Source organism: Cucurbita maxima, unplaced genomic scaffold (genome assembly GCF_002738345.1).
Source record: "Cucurbita maxima cultivar Rimu unplaced genomic scaffold, Cmax_1.0 Cma_Scf00018, whole genome shotgun sequence".
NCBI lineage: Eukaryota > Viridiplantae > Streptophyta > Magnoliopsida > Cucurbitales > Cucurbitaceae > Cucurbita > Cucurbita maxima.
The window spans coordinates 2,844,352-2,855,894 of NW_019272034.1; the positions used below are offsets into that span (position 1 = coordinate 2,844,352).

At 38.1% G+C, this 11,543-nt stretch overlaps 3 protein-coding genes across 4 annotated transcripts; 1 reads left to right on the forward strand and 2 right to left on the reverse strand.

Annotated features, from left to right (window-relative positions):
* Positions 1–3,348, forward strand: LOC111492826. Of its 2 annotated transcripts, none has more exons than XM_023142303.1 (8): positions 1–393; positions 588–1,073; positions 1,628–1,787; positions 1,900–2,191; positions 2,260–2,332; positions 2,409–2,499; positions 2,671–2,750; positions 2,824–3,348. In XM_023142303.1, the coding sequence occupies exons 1-8, from the start codon at positions 313–315 to the stop codon at positions 3,010–3,012; spliced, it is 1,452 nt and encodes a 483-aa protein (XP_022998071.1). In that variant the 5' UTR covers positions 1–312; the 3' UTR covers positions 3,013–3,348. The 2 variants fall into 2 exon arrangements, with proteins under 2 accessions (XP_022998071.1, XP_022998069.1); XM_023142301.1 differs by having other exon boundaries at positions 3–393; positions 1,897–2,191.
* A 100-nt stretch (positions 3,349–3,448) lies between these two features.
* On the reverse strand, positions 3,449–4,137 carry LOC111492827 (histone H4). The gene has a single exon (XM_023142304.1). It carries the CDS (start codon positions 4,040–4,042, stop codon positions 3,731–3,733), a length of 312 nt encoding a protein of 103 aa, XP_022998072.1. The 5' UTR covers positions 4,043–4,137; the 3' UTR covers positions 3,449–3,730.
* A 1,012-nt stretch (positions 4,138–5,149) lies between these two features.
* LOC111493448 (leucine--tRNA ligase, cytoplasmic-like) lies at positions 5,150–11,543 on the reverse strand. The gene is made up of 4 exons (XM_023143171.1): positions 11,414–11,543; positions 10,414–10,533; positions 7,496–9,121; positions 5,150–7,412 (listed from the first exon to the last, which is right to left on the reverse strand). The coding sequence occupies exons 3-4, from the start codon at positions 9,100–9,102 to the stop codon at positions 5,747–5,749; spliced, it is 3,273 nt and encodes a 1,090-aa protein (XP_022998939.1). The 5' UTR covers positions 9,103–9,121; positions 10,414–10,533; positions 11,414–11,543; the 3' UTR covers positions 5,150–5,746.

Consider the following 11,543-nt stretch of genomic DNA (forward strand, 5'->3'; position numbering starts at 1 on the left):
AATCTGATTCGCTTAAGAGAAGGCTGAGCGGTTATGGTCTGAGCGCGAGCGAGCTGTTAGAAGAGTGGCAGTGGCGTCAGTAGGCCATGTTTTCCCTACACCTTCTGCAATAAATGCACCGTTGGGACTTCCCCTTTCATCCTTTTCTCGATACATTTCATTTCAATTTTCCCCTTCTCAGAGTTTTAACTCACTCCCCTGCTTCTCTTTTTCCCCCTCTTTTCTGTGCAAATCTGCACCAATTTGCATGTTCTTCGTGGTTTTTAGCTGGTTTTGAATTCTGGGTTCATCCCTTTTGTGGATTATAAGCTAATGGAAAACAGGGATAAGCTTGTTGCTGAAGGGAGTGAAGTGGGTTCACGTGATGGAACCATTTCAATTCCTCTCGAAAAGGTTTGATGATGTTTATTTCCCTCTTTCTTCGTTCTTTTCTGAGTAATTTTCAGGAATTTTCGTCGTGTTTTCAAGAGGATTGAATGATGAATCATGATAACTTAGAACAGAGAGAATTTGGAACAATACCCTGTTTCTGATTTCATTCTGTTCTTCTTTGAACTGCTCGATCATGTTCTTATTTGTTCTTCCAGGATGAAGGCACAGCGGCGATTACTGAGGAGAAAAAGCTTGTTCATCAATGGAAGAAGCCGAATCTTGTGCTGGAGATACCGTCTCAAACGCCCGTATCATCCCCTCCAGAATTTCATGCTATAAAGATGCCTCAAACTCCTAGGAAAGTGAATTTCCTGTTGACACCAAGCCCTTCTGATGTGAGAATTAATGGATCTGGGTCACCTGGTCCGCCTTCATCAAGAGGCAAATCATCTATAAGAAGTCTGTTTCCTAAGCTAAGCTTCATCCATAGAAGCTCTTCAGACATTGAGAAGGTTGCTAACCTTGGCCTTGAAGGTTCATCCCATGGGGCTCAAGAGAAGCCTTCCATAGCTAGGTCCTTGTCTCTCACGAAAATGTTTACTCCCAGGATAAAGAGGACTTCATCATTGCCTGTTACTCCCGTCGTTCACTTGAATCCCGAATCGGCACATGGAGGAAGTAGAGGCGCTACGAACCCAATTGTAAGTCGAGGAGTCTCGGATTGGTTAATTAACGGGTTAATCACGGGTTTATAAGGAATATATTTTGATTGGTATGAGAGTTTATACTCAAAGTGGACAATATCATACCATTGTCGATAACATGGTCTAGAGTCATGCCCTTAACTAAGTCATGTCAATAGAATCCTCAAATGTCGAACTAAGAAGTTGCGAACCTCGAAAGTGTAGTCAAAAGTGATTCAAATATCGAACAAAGGGTGTATTTTGTTTGTGAGCTCCAAAGGAGTCGAGTTTTTATTAAGGGGAGGTTGTTCGAGGGCCTCATAGGCCTTAGGGGAGACTCTATGGTGTACTTCCTTCGAGAGGAGAATTGTTGAGATTTGTTGGGAGAGGAGTCTCGCGTTTGGCTAATTAAGGAGTTGATCATGGGATTATAAGTAAGGAGTACTTTGGGGGAGACCAAACCAAAAGCAAAGCCACGTGAGCTTATGCTCAAAGTGGACAATATCATACCATTGTGAAGAGTCGTGGTTCCCAAATTGTGGAAATTGATCCAATATTTGTGTTTTGTGCAGGGAAAAGAAGCACAACGATCAATATGTCGCTCTCTTTCAGTCCCCGTGAACGATAAAGAGAGAACCTTGACGAAGATGGATTCGTTTTTCCGTGTAATTCCTTCAACACCACTTGTGAAGGGAGGAAGTGGGAAGCTAAATACAGCAATAGAGGAAGCTGGTATGATTCAATGAAAGAACATCAAATACTGAAAATTTACATCTTTTGGTACTTTTTCATACTGATATTAGGGGAAAAGTTCATCTTGAAAATTAATTTGATGGTCCAGAAGAAGAAAATAATGGCGAAGATATACCTGAAGAAGAGGCTGTTTGCAGAATCTGTATGGTGGAGCTCTGTGAAGGCGGCGAGACGCTAAAGATGGAATGCTGCTGCAAAGGTGAGCTTGCTTTGGCTCATAAGGACTGTGCCATTAAATGGTTTAGCATCAAGGGCAACAAGACATGTGATATTTGCAAGGAAGAGGTCCGAAACTTACCCGTTACTCTGTTACGGATCCAAAGTATTCGAGCTCGAAACACCGGAACGATCAGAGCTCTGCACGAAGATGTTCATGGATACAGGTTCTTGTTTTGTCACTTGAAGCTTTGAAACTCCATTTGCAAATACTTGAATATGCAAATCTTTTCAGGGTGTGGCAAGAAGTTCCCGTGCTCGTCATCGTTAGCATGCTTGCCTATTTCTGTTTTCTCGAGCAACTTCTGGTAGATTTTTCATTTCTACAGTTTGTACATTGAGTTCTTAGCACATTCCCTTGAAAAATACGTTGCTGTTTATCAGGTCGGTAAGATGGGTAGCGGCGCAATCGCGATATCTCTGCCTTTTTCATGCGTACTTGGACTGCTCTCATCCATGACCTCGTCAACTATGGGTAGGCAAGCTAATAATGTTGCATAACCTATATCTAATCTTCTCATTTTGTTCGGTTCGGCGCTCGACAACCATCAAGGTTGTCATTTTGCAGCTATTAGTGTTCATCGTTTTCGGTTTGGAACTTGTTGGCATAACTTGATTATGATTCTATTATGGAATGTGATTTCAGTGAAGAGAAGATTTGTGTGGGTGTACGCCTCGTGTCAGTTCGCACTCGTCGTCCTCTTCGCACATATCTTTTACTCGTTGGTGAGAACTCTGCACATGAATCTTTTATATGCCATTAAAGATGTTTTAAAGCTGGTGGTATCTGTTCTCATAGGTTGCCATCCAACCAGTTCTATCTATTCTTCTTGCAACTTTTACCGGGTTTGGAATCGTGATGAGTGGTACTTCAATTCTAGTTGAGTTTATCAAATGGAGAAGAAGATGGCAAGCTTCATTGGAGCAACATCAAACACAGATGATCACAAGACCAGGGCAATTTCCTAGAACGTCGAGTGCATCGTAAACGACACTAATACCAACCCAACCCAGATAGGTAATTCAACAGAAACAATAGCAGAAGTTCAAACTATAGGTGATTTAGCTAGCTCGATTGGTTAAGGTACACACTCGTAAATGAGAAAGTTGTGTTGTTTTGAAGTAAATGAGGAATTAGCTTCATAGGCTTCATTTTTTTTCTTTTTCCATGGTATTTTGTTGAGCCAAGTTTGACATGATCTGTTTAGTTATGGTTTGAGAGTGCTGTGAAGAATGCATTTGTGGGAGTTAATGTTACGTAGATTTGTATTGCTCACTTCCTGATGTGAGTGCTTATAGAATGAACAAATTCTCTTGAGACATACATTATTCTACTTTTGTGGTAAACATTTGAAGATTTAAATAAATTTGTATAACAAAGCAAAAATCAGAACAAGGCATTTTTCAATTTCATTGGAAGATTGTTGCTAGAAATTGCATCAGAAATGAATCCATTACACCACTCGAGACTATCAGACACATCGTGAACTTAGAATCGAAAACCAGGTTCGAATTAAGCAAAAGCAGCTAATCAAATTCAGAATTTGTCGTCAAACGAGAGATACGATTAGCACAGTACTGATTGAAACAAACACACAAAACTAACAATATTGTACAATTTCTATCCAGAACCAGCACAAAGTTTCCACATACAGTCCACCATGACCATAAAATCCCCCAAATCTAAACCCTAGGTTCTAAAATACCTAACCTCCAAAGCCGTAGAGAGTACGACCTTGCCTCTTGAGAGCGTACACAACATCCATAGCGGTGACGGTCTTCCGGCGAGCGTGCTCAGTGTAGGTCACGGCGTCGCGGATGACATTCTCGAGGAAGATCTTAAGAACGCCGCGAGTTTCTTCGTAGATCAAGCCACTGATTCGCTTTACGCCGCCTCGTCTGGCCAACCGCCGAATCGCCGGCTTCGTGATTCCTTGGATGTTGTCCCTCAGAACCTTACGGTGCCTCTTTGCTCCACCTTTTCCAAGGCCCTTCCCTCCCTTGCCTCTGCCGGACATTGTTGCTTTTCCCGCTTCCTCTAAGGATTTGAAAGTTTTGAGAAATTTCTGATGAAAAAGACTCAAATCCTGTTATTGTGAGAATCTAATGACAAGAGTGGTTAGATATATAGTAGAATGAGATGAAAGGATGGCCGTTGGATGGCGATCCGTGTACCTAAAGGATTTTGTTTTCGTAGCCGTCCGATTTCACATGGATTGTGAGTTAGAGGTTGGATGGATGCGTCTCGCGGATGGAGGACTTTCTAGATTTGTAAGAAACGGTAATTTATAAAGTTCCAAATAAGATTACATTTTTTGTTTTGTATTATTATTATTTTTTCTTTTCAGTTTTATGTTTAAACTTTTTTTAAAAATAAAATAACTATAACCATTTTTATTATTATAAATTAGTTCAAATCTTTTCTACGTTTTTTATTTATTTTATATTATCCTAAAATTTGAATTTAATTTTTTATTTCTATTTTGTTGAGTTTTGTAAATTAATACCTTTTATTTTTAGTTGATCGAATGATTTTTATCGACTTAATAGAACAATAACAATAACTCGATAGTAAACATATTCTAATGAACTTTAATGCATTTTTTTAAGAATATACTAGTTTTCACCCGAATAGAGATAGAATCAGACCGATTCCCTAAATGTTTTTTTGAATATTCCTCAATGTCCCAACTATTCACGGAACGTGAGAAGCAGATGAATAATCATCCACTTCCGGAAAAAATCGAAGAATTGCTCGAGAATCGTACAAGATCCATTCGTTCGACTGATAGTTAGAACTTCATATGAGTTCGAATCCTATTGAGAGGTTCACTAGAGATCAGAAATTGTTGAAGAAAGAATCCGATATTTAATATCAGTCTTTCATTAATAATTTTTTGGAACTTATTATTAAACAATGAAAGTCATTTTAATAATCATTAACATAATAAATAATAATAATAAGTAATTTGTAAGCTGGTAAGGAGAGATCAACAATAGGAAGCTCGTTGAAATAAAGAGGAAAGATGATCAACTTTTCATCATCTGAACTTCATCTCCGACATGATTTTTCTCGGATGAACATTAACTGATTTTTCTTTTTTATTGAACAAAAATAAAGAATATACAAGAACATGTATGTGTGTGTATATATATATATATAACAATCCGACCAACCAAAACATCCACAATGAGTTACAAGAACAAGTTCCAATCTAAAAGAATGATTTCAAGCTGATAAATACAAAAAACAACACCTACAAGCACGAGTTAGACCTAATCAAAATTAGCAGTTTTTTCATGGCAGCAAAACTAAAACATGCTCAAACTCGAAGCCATACGAGGAACATTGCTGATGAGAGAAGGATGAGTTCGAGTAACGAGCACGCGTTTTAGAATTTAAACAGAAAACCATGAATCCCATACTTTGACATAAACAGGATGCTGCAAGAAACTATAAATTATGTTCACTAAAGTAACAAATCATTGGGGTCACAACTAGTTGGACCTATCTTCATAATTATAATTTGGTATGCAGCTATAATCAAGTTCATAATTATGTTTTTTGAAATTAAAAAATGTTTTTCTTTTTGTCCAAAAGAAATTCTCTCTTTATAAGATGGGAAGTTTAGAATTAAATAAAAAAATGTATAGATTCAAACAAAAGTAGCAAGCATAGTCAGAAAGACAACACTCACCAAAAACGCCTGGAATGTTTTTGTCTAACTTGTCAAGAAAATAGCAGTAGGATTCCCTGGGGATGGAGGATTCTGCTTCAATAATGAAGCCAGAGCTCCAGATTTCGCAATAGCATCTGTATCAGACGCACACAAAACCTCCACCTCTTCCAAACCTATTTGCCTCTTAATCAACTCCAAGTTCTCTTTAAGGACCTCGATCTCCCCAAAAGGAAGCTTCAAGTCCAAGGCATGAACCCCGAGTGCAGCGACCTCGTCCTTCTTAAACCTCAAAAATGGCATACACAATTTCTGTGTTTGTCTAAAATCTGATGCCTGACCAACTGAACTCTTCTGTAGTGCCTCCATTATTTCACTATCTGGTGCAAATGTACGTTTAGTCGAGTCAAATTTACATTGGAGTATCCTCAGGCATTCGGCTTTCCATCCATCAAATTGCTCATTCACATATATCAAGCCAGTTAATTTTTTGTCCTCAATCACGTATGTGACGGGAGCACCCTTCTTGTTGCCTTTTTTAGATCCTAAAAGTTGTTTTTGAAGAAGCTTTCTCATCAAAACTATCGAGTCTTGCAGGTATTTGTTTGCACTTTTGAGAGTTAAATCAGGATAACCAGCCGAAGGCCAGCCAGCATTAACAACAAATCCTTCCTTCTTCAACATTTCCCTCCAAACATATTCTGCATAGTGTGGACAAATAGGAGTGATAAGTCGTGTCTGGACATCCATAAAGCGGAAAACCAAATCGCGATTCATGCCTCCAGCCCCACATGAAAACCTGTACTCGTCCCTAGCTGCTTGGAGATCATAAAAACCAGACTTCAGAGCTTCTCTAAACATGTAATTTTTGTAATTTTGCTCGGTCGTTTTAACTGCAATATTCATTTCATTTTCAAAGACACGATCAGCATAGGTCGACGGAGGGCCTGTTCTAAGGAAGGAAGAAGAATCAGCCTGTAGAATGTCTTCCATCCATGCAATTTCTTTAGTCAAACGTAATATTGCAGCATTTGCAGTCTCAAAAACAAAATTTGCATCATCAACACCATCACCAGCATCAGCCAATGAGAATCGTGTGGCGTCAGCAGAAAACTCTTCAATTGCCTGACGCAGAGTTCTAAAATTCCCAGTAGATTTGGACATCTTTTCAGAATTAAGCATGATGTGCCCATTGCATCTGAATCCTCGTGGCCAATGGTGCTCTGGCATAATTGCAGTATGATTATAAATACAGAATGTCAAATGATTCTGAATAAGATCTTTTCCAGAAACCCGAAGATCAAATGGATACCAATACTCAAACTCTTGTTTCATCTTATTAAGAATTGAACGTGAGATACCAGTTGATTTTGGTTCAGCAGCACCAAAAAAGACAAAATCCCACACTTCATCAGTCATCTGCTCGGGTTTTATTGCAGAGGCTCCTGATCCATACAAGTCCCCACTATGCAACAAATGAGCAATGGTGTAGTAAGCCATGTAAATGGTGGAATCAGATAAGGATTCAACTAGAAATTGTTCATCCCATGGAATACGCGTTCCAAGGCCAAAACTACGTGAGCATGCCCACTGGTTAAGCCAACTAAGTGTGTGCTGAAACCCATGCCTTGTCTCATCAGAAAACAGATTCATGTTGGCCAAGCAATCTTCAGCCAACTTCTTCCATTCTGATTCCCCATATGTGATGTACCTGTTCGAAACACCATTAGAATACTATTAGGTCAATCATGATATGCTTAGTCATCAACTAATGAGTTAGTTAGAGATAGTCACCATTGATCTGTAAGAGCTACAATGCACTCATCTCCAGACCGGGAGATAACACGCTTCTCAGGTTCACTGTATGGGATAGCTTGACCAGTTTCAATTAGCTTGCTCCGAATCATAGGCTTTGCTTCCTGCACTTTCCTCCCAGAAAATTCACCAACAATTAGTGTTCCATCAGTAAATCCTTTCAAATATGTCAATCTTTTAGCTTCAGCAAGCTTGTCCTTTTCATTCTGACTTTTAATTTTTAGATCCACGCAAACTTTTTCAGCAGCCCTATCTCCAAATTCTGGGATATTAATAATGGGAACAATGTCATAGGGAAGCACCCATTCATCTTTAACACCATATTTGGCCCTAAGAGCTGGTTTTGATTTTAAATCATGCATTGCCATATAATCATCAGGAGCATCACTAGGTACACTGGTCACGATACCAGTTCCCTTATCCGTGAGAATTGTAAGCATGGGAAGAGCATAAATGATCTCATTAAAGGCTAGAGGGGATTTCAATGGGAGTCCTATCAAATCATTACCAGTCAGCTGAATCAGGCAAGTGGGTTTTTCAGGAACTCTAGAAAATTTCTGATAGGCTAAGTTAAGGGCGGCTCTTTCAGTAATAATATATACATCAGTATCATTAATTTCAAATGCTCCATATTTACCCTCAGGCAGTACCCAAGCATTTGTTTGACCATACATGGTCTCAGGTCTCAATGTTGCAGCAGCTAAGTACACTTTTCTACCCTCCAACACACTCATTTTAGGAGGAAAAGGTGGCACAACCTCCATCTTAATCAGTGTGTAATCCTGTGGTTGAACCCCTTCACCAGATGCCCTATCATGATCGGCACAGGGTTGGCCATCTAAGGGTGAATATATGGTATATCTGACATCTTTCACAATTTTCCCCATGGATTTCAACTTCCGCATCTGCCATTGTACAAATGAATCAAAAAATGGATTCATATCGGTGGTAATAAAAGATCGTCTCCAATCACAACCTAAACCAAAAGCTTTAAGGTCCTCCATAGCTAAAGGAGGAAAGAACGTCAACCAGTTATAAGGATTTTGAAACTTGGATATCTCACTATCAGACAGACCAAAACTGCGCATTATTTCCCACTGGTACATCTGCCCACTTGACTTTGAAACTGCCTTAGACTTCTTGCCCTTGAATTTGTCAGGTAGTGTTGGATTACTTTCATTTGCATCCTCGGATTCTGCTTTCAAGTTTTCTTCCTCTTCTATTTGACTAGGGAAGACAGGTGGATCACCAAACTGTTTGATTTCCCTAGCAAGCTTATCAGCAGAGGCCTTGATAGGCATTCCTGTGCAGTGGAAACCAAATGGTAATAGGACATTTGCACCTCTTAACCTGTGATATGCTGCAGCAAACTCCAATTTTGAAAGGGAGAAAGCATGGCCAAGATGCAAAAATCCATTCATATAAGGAAAAGGAAAGTTTCCAAAGAACTTCTCTCCCTCTTTAGGAGGTGTTTCACACGCCTCAGCCCTGAAAACATCATTCTCTTCCCACAAAACTCGAACCTTTGATTCAATTTCTCGGAGACTGTCCCTCCTAGCGAAGCTTTTCCCACACTCGGATGTCATGTCAGTAAGACAGAAAAATCTGCAGGCATCAACAACATCATAAGATGACAGCATAGGAAGCACTCTAAAAACTTAAAGCAAACAAAAAATAATTATAACTAACTTCCACGCATCATTTAAGACTGCATATTGTACGTATACACATATTTCAAAACCCACTCCCATTTAGAAGAATGACAGACAAGAAGCATATAAGAATTTAAAGAGGGGCGGAAAAGTTAATTTAACTTTAATCTTAATTTAAGGGACTATAGTTAACAGATATAGGAATATATAAATAAGAGGTATCACTTAAAAAGAAATTAATTTTCCAAAGATTAAGGGGTCTTTGCTTCCAAACCATCACTCTAATCAATGCCGCTTTCAACCATTATAATTATTGAGGCTAAATTCCACATTTGATTCTTGAGTTTTAGCCAAAAGACCAATTAGACACAGGTGAAAACTCTTGCACCAAAAGTGTAATTTACTCTACTTATTTAGATTTAAAACTAAAATAGGTACAACTTCCCAAGATACAAAGAAAGTAATTCTTTGAAGTGAATATGAAGTTTTTTTTTTTTTTTTTTTTTTTTTTTTAATATCCATGAGTGTCCGGGTTAGCTTGCGCACGTTGACCATTCTCATGGGGACAACCGCCTCGTCCTACAATATTAGGTTGCCAAGGTAATTTGCAGGATATTAAATCCTAAGTAGATAGTCACCATGGCTAGAACTCATTCCCTCTATGCCCCATATTATTTACATGGCCCTTCATGACCACAAAGAAAGTAAATCTTGGAGGTGCACTTGAAGCCTAGCCTAAAAAGTCACCCTGTACCACAATAGACTACAAAATCAAACTTGATATCCCTACAAATTATGATGACCAAACATCAAATTATACTTCAAAAGACTACATAACACAATCCCATAGAAAAGTAGAAACTGTATCTAATCCAAGATTGTTTTAGCCAGCAAAAACAGCATTTAATCTTGAAAAAAAAAATCTCCCACATAAAAAAATATATTATTATTTGATTTCATACTCAGAAAGCAAAACAGGACTGGAAGTGAACCGAATACCTAAATGAAGCAATTGGTCTAGGTGGCTATTGAACAATAAATTTCAATTCATGAACTGGGTCATTCCCTTGACATTTAACATTCAACAACATAAATCCCTCCCACCCCCAAAATATAGAAAAGAAAATAAAACACACACACACACGAAGTAGTACTAGAACAAAACCTTTTCAAACACCCAGATTTAACGTCAAACGGGGAAACTTCAAAGGGAGGGATGAAGGGAAACTAAAGTCATGTCTGTACCTTATATTCCGAACAGAATGCGGATTTGTGGAAGATGGTAAAAACCTCTTCAAGGAATGAGAAAAAGCCAGTGAGAGACTGATAAATTATTAAACCAACGAGAGATAGAGTGTGTTTGCCCTGTAAATCATATCGTTGAGAATGAGATGAAATACGGATAACAACATAGGCCTAAAAGTATAAGAACAGAGAAGAATAAATACTTGAATTCTGAAAATATAAAATAATAATAAGATGATCCACCGTTGTCAAATATTATCTTCTTTAAGCTAAATGTATATGTATATCTATAATATATACCTATTTGGTCCTCCAACTTCAAATTTAGGAGAATTTGTATTAAATAATAAGACAGAGAGAAAAAGGTATAAAGGAAGATGAGAGGGAAATAGGGGAGACCGTAATTCATTCTCCAAAGAAATATATACACAATTGAACAATGTGGGAGATACTTTTTATGCAGAGTTTACCCACTTCAATGTAATTAGTGTATCCTTTTATCTTAATTTCTGAAACGAAGTAGTTTAATTTTTCATTACGGAAGAAAAACAATCCACATTCATAGAAAATCCTGATTGGTTCATTTACCTTTGGATTTAAAACAGGTTTGAACTTCCCAGAGTGATTGGTTCATATTCCAATCGATTCATGCCCTTATTTCCATAAATTCAAAATACCATTAACTATTGAACGGTAATTGATGGAGAGAATTTCAATTTAAAAAAAAATAAAAATAAATTATCGTCTTCTCCCAATTATAATCGACAAATATACAAATATAATTAAGGTTGAATTTGTCAGGTCAATCAATCAATCAAGCTAAAAACCAAAAGAGAATTGGATTATTAATTCATGTTCGAATCAGAACAGTTGAACACACACCAGGTCTCAATTTTCCGTAAGGCTGTTTACTTCCGTTGCTACGATTGTTTCACTAAACAAGTTCTAACTAGTAATGTCCGAGTAAAAAGAAAGATATAGATAAAGATTGGGACAATACCTGTAGCAACAATGGAGTAGAAAATCAGTGCAAAACCCCTGGGAGGAAGGAGGCTGCAGAAATGGAGGAGGACAGGGCGGGAAAAAGAAGACGAAGAAGTGAAGTGGATCAGCTACGGTTTTCCAAGTGG

Excerpts from the sequence above, each read along its gene's own strand:
- LOC111492826 (XM_023142301.1), top strand. The coding sequence starts at position 313 with ATGGAAAACAGGGATAAGCTTGTTGCTGAAGGGAGTGAAGTGGGTTCA. Across the intron at positions 2,192-2,259 it reads GAAGATGTTCATGGATACAG|GGTGTGGCAAGAAGTTCCCG; the intron begins GTTCTTGTTTTG and ends AAATCTTTTCAG. Across the intron at positions 2,751-2,823 it reads CACATATCTTTTACTCGTTG|GTTGCCATCCAACCAGTTCT; the intron begins GTGAGAACTCTG and ends CTGTTCTCATAG.
- LOC111492827 (XM_023142304.1), bottom strand. The coding sequence starts at position 4,042 with ATGTCCGGCAGAGGCAAGGGAGGGAAGGGCCTTGGAAAAGGTGGAGCA.
- LOC111493448 (XM_023143171.1), bottom strand. The coding sequence starts at position 9,102 with ATGACATCCGAGTGTGGGAAAAGCTTCGCTAGGAGGGACAGTCTCCGA. Across the intron at positions 7,413-7,495 it reads GTAGCTCTTACAGATCAATG|GTACATCACATATGGGGAAT; the intron begins GTGACTATCTCT and ends TGTTTCGAACAG.